Here is a 19,665-nt window from a genome sequence, read left to right on the forward strand (position 1 = left end):
CACTATTAATACAGATAGTAGTAGAAAAATACTCTTTCACTAGTATTCAGCAAATATAATACAGTACCGTACAGTTCTCAGTGAAGAGGTGCATATAACTTCTTACACTTTCTTTACAGTACTTCTAAATACATATTTTTACATAAATTTTCAAATTTACAGATATAAGAGTTCCCAGAAGTCAACAGATTGGTCTGGAGTAAAGAAGCCAATTTACTTAAGTAAATTAGGTAATAACTTTGCAGAATGGTCATCATCTTGGGCAGGTTATCTTATAACAAAGGTAAGAGACCCTGGTTTAGAATTTATTAACTGAACAGAAATTCTGGAGGAATATAGAACATATACTGAATGCATAGCATATACAAGAGGATATTCAGGCTGACAGAATGAAAAGATAATATTTTTTTACATTTACATATTTTTATGTAAACAAGATGTATTACCATTTAGTAATACTTTTGAAAGAAGATATATTATTTATACTTTTATCTAAAATAAAGATTTTTTTTTTTTTTTTGGTTTTTCGAGACAGGGTTTCTCTGTGTAGCTTTGGAGCCTGTCCTGGAACTCATGCTGTAGCCCAGGCTGGTCTCAAACTCACAGAGATCCGCCTGCCTCTGTCTCCTGAGTACTGGGATTAAAGTCATGAGCCACCACCGCCAGGCAAATAAAGATTTTTTTTTTAATGAAATTTCATGGAAAACTAAAGGTATATTGTAAATTTTCCCTAATTTAAAATTTGTATGGGCCTAACTAACAAAATTATACTGTACATTCTAAGAAAATGCTTAAGGCATGTTTAAATACAACTTTTGCTTTAAATTTACATTTCTATTTTTTTTTTTTTTTTTTGGTTTTTCGAGACAGGGTTTCTCTGTGTAGCTTTGCGCCTTTCCTGGGACTCGCTTGGTAGCCCAGGCTGGCCTCGAACTCACAGAGATCCGCCTGGCTCTGCCTCCCGAGTGCTGGGATTAAAGGCGTGCGCCACCACCGCCCGGCTTACATTTCTATTGTTAATTAGTAATTTAAAATATCTCAAGTATTAAATGTCAGTTTTAAAGCATTTTCTTTCACTTTTTTATGTATACAGTGTTCTGTCTGCATGTATGCCTGCAGGACAGAAGAGGGCACCAGATCTCATTACAGATGGTTGTGAGCCACCATATGGTTGCTGGGAATTGAACTCAGGACCTCTGGAAGAGCAGCCAGTGCTCTTAACCTCTGAGCCATCTCTCCAGCCTTCTTTCACTTTTTTAAGGACAGATAAAAAGATGTGTGAAACGTTGAATAATTTTTTTTTGTTTTTGTTTTAGTTTTGTTTTTTTGAGACAGGGTTTCTCTGTGTAGCTTTGAGCCTGTCCTGGAATTCACTCTGTAGCCCAGGCTGGCCTTGAACTCGCAGAGATCTGCCTGCCTCTGCCTCCCGAGTGCAGGGATTAAAGGCGTACGCCACCACCACCCGGCACGTTGAATATTATTAAAGTAACTGCTTCTAGTTGCAGATATTTTGTTTAGTTGTTTTTGTTTTAAGTCAAAATTTAATATTTGACTTAAAAACTCTTTAAAACATTTTCTAATAGTTCAGTGATCATAAGTTGAAGATTAGATTACACATTTGACTTGAAATTGAAGTCTGAAAATTGTGTCGATTTAAAGTACACAAGTTTTGAACTTCTCATGCCCAACTAACTTAGTTTTCTGGGGTTTTTTTGTTTTGTTTTGTGTTTTTTTTTGGTTTTTTTTTTTTTTTTTTTTTTTTTTTTTTCAATACAGGTTTCTCTGTGTAGCTTTTTGGAGCCTGTCCTGGAACTCACTTTGTAGACCAGGCTGGCCTCGAACTCACAGAGATTCACCTGCCTCTGCCTCCCGAGTGCTGGGATTAAAGGTGTGCGCCACCACCCCCGCTCAGCTATTACTTTTCTTTATATCTTATAGTTTGTCACTGCACACTGCTTAAAGTACCAGCCTCATACTTAATGTGCTGACTCAGCATACTTTTTTTGTTACTTCACTTAAGGAATTAGTACACTAAATTTAATAATAGCTAAAAAAGATAAACTAGGAATGTTAATCTATATCAAAACATAACACATTGAAAAAGAGCTATAAAGGAGCTAAGGCTGTTTACACTAACGTAAGCTTGCAGCTAGCTCTTACACTGCCTATAGGGATCTCAGGAGTTCTGGCATTTGGGATCAGTTAGAGAGATGGTCTGAAGTTTTCCTTGCTTGAATGTACATCCTTCACTGCATGGAGAAGATCTACTCAGTCATAAATTATTTCACCTGCTGCATTTTAACATTCAAGCAATAGAATAAAATGTGTAAAACTACTAATCTTTCTTAACCATTTGAGTTTACAGGTTCGGCATGAACTTGCGAGTAAAATCTTTACATGCTGTAGCATAATGATGAAGCATGATTTCAAGGTCACCATCTATCTTCTTCCACATATTCTAGTATATGTCTTGTTGGGTTGTAATCAAGAAGATCAGCAAGAGGTGAGAGTTATTTATTTAGTTTCAGACACATGTTGTAAACATGTGAAATTTAGTTTCTCTAACATATTAGTATTAGAAGCTGTAAAGTAGGGGCCAACAAGATGGCTCGGTAGATAAAATGTTCTGAGTTCAATCTCCTGATTCTGCAGGGGAAAGAGAGAACCCTAAAACTTGTGCTCTGACCTTCACATGCACACTGTGGAACACTTGTACACACTTTCTCTCACTCACATACACAAATACTAAATTCTAGCACTTGAGATGCAGAGTGGCAGGAGCATCAGGAGTTAGAGGTCATCCTCAGTTACAGAGCCAGTACAATTTGTATTACATGAGATCCATCTCAAAAACAAAAAATAAAATCTTATCTTACTAGCTTTAAAAAAATGTTTAATACAAAAAAGCCTAATATATTATCAGTATATTTAGGTATTTACTCTGAAATTAATTATAATCACTCTTCTTAAAATTTTTTATTTATGTGTGGGCATCACATATATTTGCAGGTACCCAGGGAGACCAGAAAAGAGTGTCAAAATCCCTAGAGCTGGAGTTACAGGCAGTGTGAGCTGTCTCATTTTGTCTTCTGAACTCCCATCCTCTGAGCAACAAGCACTTTTAACCACTCAACCATTACTCTCTGGCCCTTTTTACTTGCTCTTTTATGTGTATGGTGGTTTGCCTGCATATATATATCTGTCCACCGTATTCTGTGTGTGCCTGGTGTCCACAGAGGCCAGAAGCAGGTATTTTATCCTGTAAGACTAGAGTTATGGATGGTTGTGGGTCAACATGTGGATGCTGGGAATTGAACCCAGGTTCTCTGCAAGGACAGCAAATGCTCTTACCCACCAAATCATCTTTCCAGCTTCCTATTTGGTCATTCTCAGTCAGTTTTTCTTTCTCATTAATTTAGCTATAGATATGATTACTATTAATCTACTGTTTTTTTAATTATTGCTAGAATGTTTAGTTTTATATATTGCATATTAATAAAATGTTACTATATAGATGGATGCATTATTAACTATAAATTAATTACTTAGGTTTATGCAGAAATTATGGCAGTGCTAAAGCATGATGATCAGCATGCCATCAGTACCCAAGACAGTGCATCTGATCTGTGCCAATTGAGTACACAGACCGTGTTCTCTATGCTTGACCATCTCACCCAATGGGCAAGGCACAAATTTCAGGCATTAAATGCTGAGAAACTCCCACAAAACAAACTGAAAGGAGGTAAGGTCAACTTAATGTATACATACTGTCTTATAATATCCACCAATTAACTTGTCCTTGTGTTAATTCTACAATTTAAGCATTAGTGGTTTTTTGTTTGTTTTTTTAAGACAATGTCTATGTACATTTCCACATCATGATCTTGATTCTCCTTGCTCATGAGACAACCAAACCAAACTAGTGGGAACTCATGAACTGTGGACCAATAGCTGTGGAGCCTCCATGGGACTGGACTAGGCCCTCTACATAGGCAAGACAGTTATATAGCTTGATCTGCTTAAGGAGCCCCCTGGCAGTGGGATCAGTATCCATCCCTAAGGGGCCATGAATGGACTTTTTGGAGTCTATAGTGCGACATCTTACACAGCCTTGGTCCAGGAGGAGGGGCTTGGACCTGCCTTAACTGAGTGTATCAGACTCTGCTGACTCCCTGCGGGAGGCCTTGCCTTGGAGGAGTGGGAATGGGGAGTGGCACGAAGCTGCTCTTTTAAGTTCTTGCTCTTACACCTGTGGACAAGATACATAACTAATTTTTCTTTATATAAATGGGGTTTCTCCCTTAGGAGATTTTGTGAGGCTTTGATGAGATGATATATATGAGTGTAAATTGTGAGCTGTGAAGTAGATGATAGAGTGATATTGTGATTTTGCTACTCCTTACTGTTAATTCATTTCCTCCCTGTGCTTCGGTGTATTGTGTTTGTGTATGTCGTTTTCACATTTTTAAGTTTTAAATGTTAAAGAAGATTTTTATTTGATTTTTTTTTTTTGGGGTTCAGTAGTGTCTGTTACCCAACAGAATCTGCAGAGACTCTGAGCACACTGTTGTGCTACACACAGTGTTAGAGCTACTAGTCTGTAATTTTGTTTTTGTAGGATTACAGCTTTCACTAACAAGATTAAATAATCTTCCAGAGTAAAATGAATCTCAGAGTTATCCTACCAATTAGCCCCTGTGATGTAATCATTTGATGATAAGAATTATATTGATCACACAGTAATGAATTCTTTCCATGGTTTTGAACCACTTTTTTTACTGCTCTTGCAGTTTGTAGATGGTTATAATCCTATTGCTACTGTTATCCCTCAGCCATTCTCGTGGCTATCACATTTTTCTTGCTAGGTTTTAGGGCTAGTATTAAAAATTGACAATCTGATAATTACTAAACAGATTTTCACTTACAAAACTGTCAGTTTGAAAACCACTCCTTCTTTTATCCATATGCCTGTTAAAGACAATAGATTGTTGTTTCACAAAATTTCTCTGTATTTGCAGATAGTTGCCTGTTGACAGGAATGTTTTCTATGGAGTATGATTAAGTAGCAATTAAGTGTTTGTTCCTAGTTCTCTTTGTGAAAATTTTACTGTTAAAAACAAGCACTAACTTGCCTATTACTTTCATTAACACTGCAATTAAAATTCCATCTTTTGGGGGGGCTAAAAATTCCATCTTTTAAGATTAACATTTGGGGGCAAGGAATACAAATAGTTCAGAGAACTATTGCCTAGCATGAACAAAGGCCAGGACTCAATCCTCAGCACTTGAGGAGGGGAAAAGAGCTTCTAAACTTTAAAATAAAAGTCCTCTTCCATAATTCTGAACTTTTCTTACTGAATAATTGTGTCTTATCAGAGTAATAAATACTTTTATTTCTTTTACTTTGTTTTCATACATTTTTTAACATTCAATCCTAGTTTTACTTTTACTCCTTGAAGTAACTTGTAAGGAAGGCAAAACAAGTGTCAGTATTTCCCTTTAACAGATAAGAAATGGGTTCAGTGAGTTGAATAATGTCCACAGTTAAGTTAATAATAATGGTAGAACTGCTGGAGCAAGATCCTCTGAGCAGTCATCTTGTTCTTCGATGAGGTCTAAATATTAGCCCTTAATGCATTTGTATTATTTAATGAAAAAATTTAAATACTTCATCTTCCAAATTTTTCTTATCAGTCTTTAACTACTCTTTTTTTTTTTTTAATCCAGTATCAAATGTGAATTTTGAAGACTATCAGAGTGTAACTCGTTTTCTAGACCTCATACCTCAGGATACTCTGGCCGTAGCTTCCTTTCGCTCCAAAGCATACACACGAGCCGTAATGCACTTTGAGTCATTTATTACAGAAAAGAAACAAAATATTCAAAAGCATCTTGGATTTCTACAGGTTTGAAATTAATATAATGAATTTAATAATAAAAGTAACATTGGCAGTCATTTATGGTGATGTTAATTTTATTGACTATTTCAGACATTGTGCTAGATACTAAATATTTGTAATACTTTAGATGCTTACTGATAGTGGGAAGAGATTGACACGAATTTGATATAGTATCTAAGTGTGTTGATGCTTCTGTCCTGAAGAAGGGCACTGCATTTTCCTTAAGCGTAGGGAAATGAGGGATCCAGGAATAACTTTATGTCGATGATGTCTGAAATAATAATAGTTATTAGAGATAGCTCCATGGAGTTGAGAAAGAGTATCATGTATGGAAAGAGTAAAATGTCAGTTTTAGAATGACATTTAGCGATGATAAAGGAAAAGATCCTATGCCATAGAGAACCTTACAGAGTGCTTACTGGGGCAGTATTATAGATCTTAGCTAAATGTCTGTAGCAGTTGTGGAAGAAGAGTATAAAGGCTATGATTCAAGGCATTACTGTTGTCCTTGGGAGAGGCAGTGACCTCAGTTTGGGGTAAGTGAGTAAGGAGATGTGAGGATGCTGGTGAAACAAAGGTTTCGAAGATAATATGCTGTGTAAGAAACAAAAGAGGAAGTATGTGGGACTAAGACAGCATACCCTTTTGTCTCAGTACTATTCTTGCTAAAAAGATCAATGTCCTCCATGTTACCAAGTTTAATCCTTATTTTCTTAATCTCACAGTATCATTTGATGGGCCTTTCTATTCTCATCAAGAATTTTGAATTTAGCTGTTTTGGTGGTATACATTGAGAAGCCCAGCACTTGGGAGGTAGAGGCAAGAGGATCAAGAGTTGAAGTTCAAGGCTGTCGTGGGCTTCATACAACTCTGTCTCAAAACACACAAAACAAGTGTTTTGTTCTTGGTTTTTTTTTTGGAGTTTTTTTTTCTTTTAACCTGGGAGACATTTGCCTTTTCTCCTGTGGCTTTGGGAATATTTTCTTCCTCCTCGATTCTGTTTTCTCTGGTTTCTCTTGCCAGTGCACCCCCCTACCCCAAAACTACTTTACTGAGTCATACCTGGTGCACAAAAAGTTGTACATGTGCAACATGATGTTTGTAGATAATACACCCACAAACAGTCATCATAGTCAATACTAGGAACATCATTACTTCCAAAAATTTCCCCCATACTCTATTGATGATTGATTGATTGATTGATTGTGTGTGTGTGTGTGTGTGTGTGTGTGTGTGTGTGTGTGTGTGTGTGTGTTAAAAGCACTTAACATAAGAACATTTATTGAACTTTAACATGCAATACTATGCTATTAACTACAGTCAGTGTGGCTTGCTCATCTTGTATAATGTTGTACAGTTGTGTAAATAATTCCCCAGTCTCCACATCTCCAGCCCCTGATGAGCACCATTTCTTCTCTGTATGAAGAACCTAAAGTAGTGATCATGTATATACATCCTGTGTCTGTTTTATTTGCCCTGCAATTCTTGAAGCAACAAAACAGAGAACGTAAGTGCTTTTTCCTCCCTGTAGTCTATTTTTAATTTCATTTTGCTTTTAAAAGTTTTTATTATATAGATAATTCAAGCAAGAAATATTTTCGAAATTACACAGTTAGCACACATATATCTGCACCCGAATTCCACAATTAACATTTTTCAGTATTTGCTTTGTCACATATCTATCCATCCATCCCACACACTCCACCTTCAGTTTCCTTTTGCTTTTTGTTGTATTTCAAAGTAAGTTGCTGGCGTTTGTGTATTAGGTCTGCTTTATTCCTAGTTTTCCCCTTCCACATAATAAACCCTGAACCCAGATCAGATATCTTAAAAGTACTTAGTGGCATTTATCAATCTGTTCTACACTTGAGATACAGATAAATGAGCTTCAAGGACAGAGCAGCAAGAACTCTAGCACTTTCCAATACTCGTGTCTGCTCAGTTATCTGAATTCCACAGTAGTAAGATGTTCATTTGTGGCATCTTTTGTTTTTTCACAGTTGGTTGCAGAAAGTGTAGTGGTCAAGATCAAACATCTTTCCAGATGTTCTAGCTATAGATGTGGGCTCATTCTTGACTCTACTTTTTTTTAGTTCTGTATCAAATTTATCTACATTCCCTGCCAATTCTGTCTGATTCCATACCTACCTCTCACAGCTCATTCTTAACATAATAAGCCAAAGTCTCTTTCACTTATAAGCTCTTTAATTTTTCTGCTCAAACCATAAGTGGATAACAGTTTTGTTGAGACAAAAGCCAAAAGTTCCATCTTGGAAAAGTTCCACCTGCCATCTTGGAAATGTACATGATAATCCCAGTAAGATACTACTTCACATCCACTAGGATAGAGTTCTGGAAACACCTCCAGCAGGTTCACTTGTCCAGTGACAACTGCATTTCTTTGCCTCAGAGGTGATGCCCTGCAGTTGCACGAGAAGCTTCTTCTGAGTGCAGTCCATTTCAGCAGCACCAGTGCTGCTCTATGTGCACACAGGTAGAAACTCCAGTATCTCTCTTTACTCTGTTGTTTTCTGTTTATTTCTAGTATTATTTTCTCTGCCTCTAAAGAGTGTCTTGTGCTACCTGCTTCCCAGATTTTTATCTTTAAACTTCAATATCCCCTTTAAGCCAGGATGGTTTTCTTTTTTAGTTTGTTTATTATGGGGTTTTTCTTTGTTAGTTTGTTTGTTTGCTTTTGACAGGGTCTCATATGGCTCAGGCTGGTCTTGAATTCAATATGTAGTCTATTATTCCTTGTGTTCCTGCCTCTACTTTACAAATGTTGGGATTAAGGTGTGTACCCCCATATCTAGCCATGCCCAAATTATGAATTACTTGGGTTTGTTCAATGTTTGTTCAGTATCAGTATGTTAAAATGTTTATTTAAAATTTAAAAGCCTTTGAAATACATTAAAACACTTAAATTATACTCCACAGAAACTCCTTTCATTTGGACTCAAAGAAAATTTGGGGTATGAGGTTCTCTGCTGTCCTCAGGATCAATAATAGTTACTAATGTCAATTTGTATTTAAGTGTAATAAAAGTGTATAGGAAATAGGATGCCTGAAAATTGTTTGTAATTTTACTGTAATTCTGCCTGGAAACAAATAAAAATATCAAAAAACAAGACAAAAGTGTTATTTGCAGTAAAAATTTCTCACATGCTGTCTATGTGTGGGCTTTATTTTTTATTATGTTTTCCCCTCTTATTTGATTGGGTTTTTGTTTTTGTTTTTTAATGGATCAACAAAGAAATTGTATGCTGCTATGCATGAGCCAGATGGAGTGGCTGGAGTAAGTGCAATTCGAAAAGCAGAGCCATCCCTAAAGGAACAGATCCTTGAACATGAAAGTATTGGCTTGCTGAGGGATGCCACTGCCTGCTATGACAGGGCTATTCAGCTAGAACCAGACCAGGTAAGGTGATCATTTAAAAGCTGCTAAATAGTAATGGTTTCCAAACTGTCTTTGTCAAGGTCACAATGTATCTGGAAAATGTTTAACACTACAATTTAATTTCCAGATCAGTAAAATTAGAGACTTGTGTTTTTTGGTTTCAGAAATTCTTTTCAATGCCAAAGTCCTATGACTTTAGAAATCCCTTAAATTAGGGCTGTGGAAATAACTTAATCAGTAAAGTGATACTTAATCAGTAAAGTGATTGCCATGCAAGAAGACCTGAGTTCAATACCCAGAATCCACATAAAAACATAAGGTGTAGTGGCATGCACTAGCTAACTGCGTAGGCTGAGACAGGCAGATTCTTGGGCCTCCCTAGCTAACCAATCTATCAGATTTGAAGAGCTACAGGGCGTGAAGAATTGATCTCAAGGGGGAGGGGGAATCAAACTAATTTATTGCTTCATCATCTTTTTTTTTTTTTCCTTCATCTTGTTTTTCTTGTTGAGGCAGGGTGTCATTTAGCTCATTCTGGCCTCAAACTGTCTTGTCATGGTGTTTGGTATTAATTATCATCTTGACAGAATCTACAATCGCCTGGGATATGAGATTTTAGGCATACCTATGGAGGATTATCTTGATTACTTCAGTTGATAGGTAGACCTATCTTGACTGTGCATAGGACTATTCCCTGTGGGGTTCTTGAAATGTATAAGATGAAGAAAATGGGCTGAACAAGTACCTCTGAAGTATTGTCTCCTGGATGGTTCCAGATCCCATCAAGTTGATAATTAACCAAATTTATATTAATAACATTCTATCTGTTGACTTATGATGCATAATCTTGAAGCAAGATGCTAAAGATATTGAGTACTTTTACATTCTATATTTGATCTGGAATTGGAATAAATATGAAAAAATAAATTCAATCTGAAATTATTTTTAGATTTTCTATTTTTTTTTCTGTTACTTTCAGTATATTAGGACATTGGTATTGGCAGTAGGTGCTGCTACAGAGCCAAGCCATATAGTTTTGCTAAAGTAGGAAAGGTACATACAAGCAGGAATATAGGAAATTAAGCTGTTCTTATTCCCTCAGCTATATTTGAAATGAAATTACTGTCATAAATGTTTTTTTTGTTTTTCTAGATCATTCATTATCATGGTGTAGTGAAGTCCATGTTAGGTCTTGGTCAGCTGTCTACTGTAATAACTCAGGTGAATGGAGTGCATGCTAACAGGTAATGTTTTATTAAAGAATAATTTTCTTTCATCATTCTGGATAGACATTTTGATTTGTGAATTTGCAAGTGATTGTGATTTGCATGGATTTAGGTAAACTAAAGTAATGAAATATTTTATATGCTTTTATTATGTTGGAGAAAGCACCAAAATTATTACTGTAGGGGCAGGGTTTGGTGGGAGATGCATGCATGTGTGGAGGTCAGAGGACAATGTTGTCTAGTCACTTCTCTCCTTCCACCCTTACATTGCTCCTGAGATCACACTGAGGTGTCAGGCTAACACAGTACATGTCTCTCCACTGCACATTCTTGCTAGCCCTTTTTCTACTTTTTAATATTTTAGTCTCCCAGCTAATATCTTTTATCCATCAAGTCTAGAATCGCTCTTGAATTAGATTGTTCTTTTTGTTTTATTTTGTTTTTCAAGACAGTTTCTCTCTGTAGCCCTGGCTGTCCTGAAATTCGCTGTGTAGACCAAGCTAGCCTCAAACTCAGAGATCCACTTGCCTTCACCTCCTGAGTTCATGGGTGTATGCTACCACACCCAGGTAAATTAGATTGTTCTTTAAGCCAGGAACGTTTCAGAGTTACCTGTCACTGATATGACTCATATAGATAGTTCCCTGACTTCAAAACTCATCCAAGCTCTGACAGTAATATTAACACCAGTTGTTTTCTATGTTGGAAGCAGAGGAACAGGAGAAAACTTTTGAGTGATTTTTGAAATACCACTACAGAATTGATTTTATCTAAAAGATTCATAATTATGAAAGCAATCTTCCTAAAGAAAGGGATTTATTGTAGTAAATTGTACATCCCCCAACAGCAACACACACACACACACACACACACACACACACACACACACACACACACACACACACCAAGTTTGCTCACAGCAAAGATGAAGGTTAAATACTTCCTCCAGTTGAAATATTAACTGAGGAAGTTATCTCTGCTTTTGAAGCAGCTTTCCCTGAGATCCAAAAATCCCTATTTTGTTATACATCTTACATCCCAGATATTCTAGGTAGGCAGATTTTTCCACAAGGAATGGATCTCACTTAATCAGAGAATATAGATTGTATTTGTAGTTAGACACTGAAAAAGTTTATCTTCAGTTTCTTCAAGTTAAAGTCAGTGATTAATAAGGACCTCCGTTCTGTGTCTGAGACAATACACTCACTTTAGTGTGATAGTTACCACAGTGGAACTCCTGAAGCAATGGGGGAAGTTGTGCAGAAATGGGGAGATTGCTACCCGCTGTATTTACGTTTCTGCAGATTGAAAGACCTCATGAATAAGGGATTACTGGAGTTGTTCAGGGAATTTTGTCATGGCACAAACTGATGTGTCAAGTTCTTTAAAATATTCAATGTACAATTAGACTCCTCTTGTTTTCTGACTGGGACCTAATATATCTCAGTCTTTGGGCTGTGAAAAGGCTTTGGTCACTTCCATGAAAGGATACAGTATCATAGTAAAACAAAATGGTCAACAAGGGCACAGATTGGGGGAGGATCTCTATTTGCAATTTAAACAGTTCTTTTTCTGTGCTTAACCTGTACATAATTCCTTTTAATTTGTTTGCTTTTATTAATAAATTCTCATATCATAATTCTTATCATTTGGTACTTTTGGTATAAGGCTTGGGATGACACATCTCTCTGACACTTCAATAATAATTATATTTTTATCCTCAAATTTTGATACTTTAGCATCTGATGCTAAGCTTTTAAAATTGTTTTCAATTAGACTTTTTTTTTTTTTTTTTTTTTTTTTTTTTTTTTTTGGTTTTTCGAGACAGGGTTTCTCTGTGTAGCTTTGTGCCTTTCCTGGGACTCACTTGGTAGCCCAGGCTGGCCTTGAACTCACAGAGATCTGCCTGGCTCTGCCTCCCGAGTGCTGGGATTAAAGGCGTGCGCCACCACCGCCCAGCTCAATTAGACTTTTAAATTTTAAATATTTATTACCTTACTCTTAGCTTTGTTCTACAATGGTTTTGGTAACATTAATATTTAGAAATTGAAGTATGTTCAGTATATACTGCTTTTTTTTTTAGACTTTGGGGACAGGGTGGTTTTCAACAAGGTCTCATGTAGCCCCTTCACTGTGTAGCCACGAATGACCTGAACTTATGATCCTCTTCCCTTCACTTCCCAAGTCCTGGGATTTATGGCTATGCAACACCATAGTGGGTTTATTTGAACCTAGGGTCTTGTGCATGGTACGCAAGCACTATACCAATTGAGCTAAATCCTAGCCCTAGCTGTAAACCTTTAAAACTAAAAATTATTAGGTTATTTGTCATATTTTCCTCTTTTGCCCCAGAAAGACCAATAAGAGCATTTAAGGATAATGGTCCTAGCCCAGCATCTGTTAGTTTGTTCATCTTTTTTCATTGTTGTTGTTTGTTTTTTAATAATATAGGTATATATGTACCTATATGTGATGTTATTAGATAAGGCATCTTTGGTTTTGGTTTTGGTTTTTAAAGATAGAGTTTCTACATGTAACACTCGTGACTGTCCTGTGTAAACCAAACTGGCCTTGAAGTCACGAAGATCTGCCTGCCTCTTCCTCCTGAGTGCTGGGATTAAAGACCCAACACTGCCCAGCTTATTTTCTTAGTTATATAATTTGAATATTGGCTATGAACTAGATTCTTTGCCTAGATTTACCTAGAATCTAGCTTATAGCCAATATTCAAATTAGATAATTAAAAAAATGAAAAGACTAGCTGCTCCTATGTAGCCATAATCCAAAGTATCAGTGTTCATCTTAGTGTCACCTGAGTAGAGTCCTTAGAAGAAAATAGCCCATGTATTGGGTATGGGTGGCTATTCTAATTGGCTTCTCTATTACTGTAATAAAATACCAACCAAAACCAACATGGGGAGGAGAGGGTTTTTATTTCAGCTTACAGGTTACCGTCCATCATCAAAGGAAGCCGAGGCAGGAACTCAAGGCAGGAGCTTCAAGAAGCAGTAGAGAAGAGACCATGGAGGACCATTGCTTACTAGCTTCCTCCCAGTCTCACATTCAGCTACTTCCCTATGCTGAGCAGGCCCACCTGCCCAGGGATAGCACCACCCATGGTGGGCTGGGCCCTTCTACCTGAATTAGCAATTAAGAAAATGCTTCATAACATGGCTACAAGCCAGTCTGATGAGAGGAATTCCTCAGTTGAGGTTCTCTGTTCTCTGGTGTGTCAAACTGACAACTAAAGAAACAAGCACAGTGGCACATGTGTATTACAGTTCCTCAGGAGATTGAGACAAAGGATGGCATAATAAGCCCAGGAGTTTGGGGCCAGCTTTGCTAATATGTTGGGCCACCTTTTAAGAGACACAGAGAGAGGAATAATTACTGATTTTGCAAATCAAAAATTTCTAAATAGCTGAAAGTAGATTAAGAAAACACAGCCGGGCGGTGGTGGCGCACGCCTTTAATCCCAGCACTCGGGAGGCAGAGACAGGCGGATCTCTGTGAGTTCAAGGCCAGCCTGGGCTACCAAGTGAGTTCCAGGAAAGGCGCAAAGCTACACAGAGAAACCCTGTCTCGAAAAAACCAAAAAAAAAAAAAAGAAAAGAAAAGAAAACACATATATTGTAGACAGCTGATTTTTTTTTTTTTTTTAACATGTAAGTAACTTTCTTAAGTCCTTTTATTGGATAATCCTATGCAGGACCCAACTGTCCATGACCCACACCAAAAATCCCATGTATTTTTAGAAGTGCTTTACTCTGTGTTGAATTACTCTTTCTTCTATGATCTTATTTTAAGTTAAGCACTCAGATAATTTGATAAAGAACTGTGTCATTATTGGGGAATTAACTCTCTTCTAATATATGCCAACATACCTATCAGAAATAATTAGTGGAGGGTCAGCAAAATGCTCATTGGTGTAAAGGCACCTGCTGCCAAATCTGACTGAGCTGGGTTCAGTCTCAGTGACCCACATGGTAGAAAAAGAAAACAGCATCCAATGAGTTTTTTTTTTTTTTACCTGCATGGGTGCTATTGGGATTAATCCACAGAGTCTATTTAATGATCGAAGGAATTTATTTGAGGGTAAACTCATAACCACAGGAGATTTATCGTAGGGTCTGGGAAAGCTGAGCTATGTCCTACACTGAACGGCTTGGTCCAAGATCTCAGCATCCAGAACCACACGGTAGCCAAGAGGGACCATTGTACGTGCATCCCACCTCTTAAGGGTCCCCAGTGGCCACGCCCCAGAGGCCGGTACCTCAAGGTCACAGGCAGGTATAACAGCTATAGCTGCCTCACTAGGGGCGGTGCTTCAGGGCATGGCTCAAACAGCTACCCACTACATCTCCCCCTTTTGTCTAAATAAGAAAGTTCTAACCTAACACAGAACTATATACAATAGGAATGATTATCAAGGAGAAATAAAGGGTAATGACATAAACAAATGGAACTACTACCAACAAGAACAACATCAAACAAGAGACACATACTAAAATCCAGAGATATCTAGAACATAGGTAAATGGTATGCTAGAAAGATTATTTCAAAAGCTGTCCTATCCTGAAGAATCTGAATCTAGTACCTAGTATGTTCTAAGATACTAGAAGATTGTAACCGTAACTGTTAGTCTTTAACCCCATCAAAGACCTGAGAAGGAATATAATAATACATGAGAAAATCGAAAAATGCACACAAGCAACTTTCAGAAATCTTTTGAGAATAGACAGAGACAGCTGGCAGCCTGGACAGTCACCTAAAATATCTCAGCACTGTTGGGGCATCCAATTTGGCTACAGGCCTAGAATATCTGACAGACTATTTTTAGAAGCAGGAATTTTGAAAGACCATCTTACGCTGTCTTGGCAGAGTTCAGTAGTTGCTTTTACTTGTTTCCCGCTCATCCAGAAAGGACAGCATTTGTACTGTCAGCAGTTGAGGTAAGGGCAGTTCTTTGCCCAGCAGGCTATTATGTGCCAGGAAGAAGACAAACTTCCAAATGGAGTATCTTAAAAGCCCAACATTCTCTCGGGATCAGATCAGTGCTGCCAGGAGCAATCAGTGTCTCATGTATGCATTGCATACAAAATAAATAGGTTTTCTTGGAGGGGTTGTTTATTTGCTTGGTTGGTTGGTTGATATTTTGAGACAGTCTCACTATGTATCCCTGACTGGCCTTGAACTCACAGAGATACACCTGATGCTGCCCCACTGAGTGCTTTGATTAAAGATGTATAACATCATGCCCAGCTCAATAAAAATTAGTGGAAATGTTCTTCAGCAACAAAAGACTTAAGATTTTCTTGGTGTTTTGGGTAATTATTTTGTATCACACTATGAAATATAGTATAAATACAATAGAACAGTAAATAAGTAAAATGTCTAAACCTATAAAATGTAAATGCTATTTTAAATGTAAATAAATTAAATGTAGTTGATATGTATTTCTCTTAATAGGTCTGAATGGACAGATGAATTAAATACATACAGAGTAGAAGCAGCTTGGAAACTGTCACAGTGGGATTTGGTGGAAAACTATTTGGCAGGAGGTAAAGTTACTTCTTAAAATATTAAAATAATAGCAGCTTTATTATGCTATAAATATTCCAATTTAGGGGTTAGAGGGATGGCTCAGAGGTTAAGAGCACTGGCTGCTTTTCCAGAGGTCCTGAGTTCAGTTCCCAGGAACCACATGGTGGCTCACAACCATCTATAATGAGATCTGGTGCCCTTTTCTGACATGCAGGCAACATGCAGACAGGACACTGTATTTGTAATAAATAAATAAATCCTTTTTAAAAAATCCAATTTAGATAGTTTAGCAACATTCACAATTAATCTGGCCTGTTTTATGATTGCCTGTTTAGTTGTTTGAAGTAAAATGAAACCATCTCTTCAGTATTTCTGCTGCCCATCTTACAAATGCAGCAAAGCTGGCTCCTGGACCCACTCATCACAGCATTTCTTGACTTATATTTCAGATGGGAAATCTACCACATGGAGTGTCAGACTGGGACAGCTACTGTTATCAGCCAAGAAAAGAGACACCACAGCTTTCTATGACACATTGAAACTAGTGAGAGCAGAACAAATTGTACCTCTTTCAGCTGCAAGCTTTGAAAGAGGCTCCTACCAACGAGGATATGAATTTATTGTGAGGTATTTGGGGATACCACTTTTATATTCCCCACTTATACATGTCACCTGGTACAGTTTTTTATGTTTAAATAATTCTGATAATATTTTTGATATATTGCTTGACAACACAAATTGGTTCTTACATTCGTTTTTAAATATCTTAATAAAGTCTCCTTTAAGTCTACTTATTCACCTGAGGAAAAAAAATCTTAAAAAAATAAATACTATAATTGAAGTATTAGAAGTTTAAAAACCAAATATAGTTTTTTGTTGTTGTTGTTCGAATTTACTGTATTTTGTATGGTCTTCTTCAGTAACATCTTAGGGAAACTAGATAATGGATCACTGAATTTAATTTCACTGTGTAGCTATCAGCTATATTTTTGTGCCTTCAACAGTGAGTCATAGACATTGATTATTATAAAAATGCAAGGTATGGTATGACTGTATCATGGCTTCTGTCACCTAGGAAAAAAATTAACTATCACTTTACAGGTTTATTTTTGCTGTATTTGCTATATCAGGCACTTTTATATTAGTACCAGCATTATATAAATATTTCATATTCATAATGAATCCATATTTTATTTTCATGTTGGCAGTAAAGTTTGATTCTTATACATTTGGATTTAGTTTTTATATATCCTTCAATTTAATTCACAAGAATTCTGGGGTGACATCAAGCACTAAATGTTTTAATGAGAATAAATTGGTGTTTACACTTAATTTTAAATCATAAATGTTGCTGTTTATATAGCAAGAAAATATGTTAAAAGTTTAGTTTTCATAGCTGATCTAAAGTGCATACTTAATATGTGAGGTTAATAAGACTGAATGTGGTAACATTTTAACATGCTCTGTCTGTTTTCAGATTGCACATGTTGTGTGAACTGGAGCATAGCATCAAACCACTTTTTCACAAATCTCCAGGTGACAGTTGTAATGAAGACTCTCTGAACTGGGCAGCTCGACTAGAAATGACCCAGAATTCCTATAGAGCCAAGGAGCCTATTCTGGCCCTCCGGAGAGCTTTATTAAGCCTTAACAAAAGGTGGTTCATTTCTACTTTAAAGAAAAAAAAAGTCAGTTGCCTTGAATTTAGTATCATGTTCATACTTTCTTGGGTAGTATTTTTCTTTCTATATCTACATTTCCTATTTACAGTTCTTATGAATTCATTACATAGTTGAAACAAACAGACCACAATAATCAATTTTACCAAGGGCTGGAGAGATGGCTTTTGGTTAAAAGCACTTGCTGTTCTTGCAGAAGACCAGAATTAGGTTCTAGACACCCTCTTGGTGGCTCACAGTCATCTGTAACACCTGTTCCAGGGGGTCCAATACCTTTTGTGGGCACCAGAAAAAACATGTAGTGCACAAACAAAACACTTATACACATAAAAGTAAATAATTAAATTTTAAGATAAACTGAAATTGTAAAATGTTTAAAGAAATTTTTAAAGAATCAATTTTATAGCCACGCATGATATTTCATGCTTGTGATCTTAGTACTCAGGCAGCCAGTACAGGAGGGTCTTCTTAGCTGTCAGTGGACCTTTATAGAAAACCTTGTTTCAAAAAATGATAATATGAAACATATATATGTTTTTATCTTTTTAAAATGTGACTAACATATCTTGGAAGGTGAATACCAATACAATTCAAGAATAAAGTCTTCTGCTGGGATATATCTAAGTAGTAGAGTACCTGCCTATCAAGTATTAGACTTTGGATTTGATTCTCAAATACTAGGAAAAAAAAAAAAAAAGCAACAAAAAAAAAAATAAATAAAACCTAGATAGACTTATAGGATACAAATGGAACAGTATAAAATGCAATTAAAACCAGTATTTGTTTGTTGTTGGTTTACAAGGTAAGCATTGAAATAGTACACTGAGAAGGTTCTGTGTTATGAAAAGCTGTTTAACTTATTGAATATACTCACAAATGTTCTTTTTCTCCTGTTTTTGCTACATTTTTTTCTTAGGCCTGATTACAACGAAATGGTTGGAGAGTGCTGGCTGCAGAGTGCCAGAGTAGCTAGAAAGGCTGGGCACCATCAGACAGCCTACAATGCTCTCCTTAATGCAGGAGAATCTCGACTTGCAGAACTGTATGTGGAAAGGGCAAAATGGCTGTGGTCCAAGGTACTGGCCAAGGGAACCTCATCACAAAATGTTCTGTTGGATTTACATACTTCTGTCAACATCCAGCTGTGAAAACCCTGAGTCCAAATTCAGAACTCTCCTTTTCTGTCCTTTTCTTCATTCTCTACTATAGTCTAGGTAGGAAGATTCCTTCTTCTATTCTGCAGTCCTCAAATACCCTCCTTTTTTAAATCTTATGGTAAAGTTCTCTCAATTTTCATCCATCCTAATATTTCTGAGGAAAATACCAAGTCTTTATTTTACTTTGTGTATGTAGTAGGTCCTCAGTATGTATTTAAATGTGTATAAATGTTTGTAACACTTTCTTGCTTATTGATGTTGGGAAACACTTCTGTGTGGACTTGCCAGTGTTACTATCAAGATGTACTTCTGTCATCCCGTCAGGAAGGGCTTAGCTTCAGAACAGATACTCTTAGCAGCCCCCAGATTCCAGCAATAGAAATAGGAACTTTTTTTTTTTTTAAGATTTATTATGTATACAGTGTTCTGCCTGCAGGCCAGAAGAGGGCACCAGATCTCATTACAGATGGTTGTGAGCCACCATGTGGTTACTGGGAATTGAACTCAGGACCTTAGGAAGAGCAGCCAGTGCTCTTAACCACTGAGCCATCTCTTCAGCCCCCCTGGAACTTTTTGAATGTATGAACTACTTATGTATTTTATGTCCTATATTTAAATGATAGTCACTAGTTTAGAATTAACAGTAGGCACAGAATGTATTGCAGTTGACATTTTGTAGCTAAAGTGATGCCATATGTGATTGTAGAAACTTGGTGGTGACTAAGAGAGGACAGAGGAGATGTTTCCTGGACCAATGGGGAA

General features: G+C 36.8%; 1 protein-coding gene across 2 annotated transcripts in view; it reads left to right on the forward strand.

Moving 5' to 3' along the window:
• Atr (ATR serine/threonine kinase) overlaps positions 1 to 19,665 on the forward strand; it is a 113,042-nt gene that overhangs the window by 55,086 nt on the left and 38,291 nt on the right. For both annotated transcript variants that reach the window (XM_052717037.1, XM_052717045.1), the window contains 10 exons: positions 163 to 283; positions 2,366 to 2,503; positions 3,550 to 3,742; positions 5,728 to 5,906; positions 9,154 to 9,318; positions 10,450 to 10,541; positions 15,993 to 16,084; positions 16,517 to 16,694; positions 17,545 to 17,724; positions 18,663 to 18,822. In XM_052717037.1, the coding sequence (XP_052572997.1) occupies positions 163 to 283; positions 2,366 to 2,503; positions 3,550 to 3,742; positions 5,728 to 5,906; positions 9,154 to 9,318; positions 10,450 to 10,541; positions 15,993 to 16,084; positions 16,517 to 16,694; positions 17,545 to 17,724; positions 18,663 to 18,822 (1,498 nt within the window). The remainder of the gene's footprint in view (positions 1 to 162; positions 284 to 2,365; positions 2,504 to 3,549; positions 3,743 to 5,727; positions 5,907 to 9,153; positions 9,319 to 10,449; positions 10,542 to 15,992; positions 16,085 to 16,516; positions 16,695 to 17,544; positions 17,725 to 18,662; positions 18,823 to 19,665) is intronic.

The sequence above is a fragment of the Peromyscus californicus genome, unplaced genomic scaffold (assembly GCF_007827085.1).
Source record: "Peromyscus californicus insignis strain IS unplaced genomic scaffold, ASM782708v3 Scaffold_11__1_contigs__length_118956290, whole genome shotgun sequence".
In the NCBI taxonomy this organism is placed as follows: domain Eukaryota; kingdom Metazoa; phylum Chordata; class Mammalia; order Rodentia; family Cricetidae; genus Peromyscus; species Peromyscus californicus.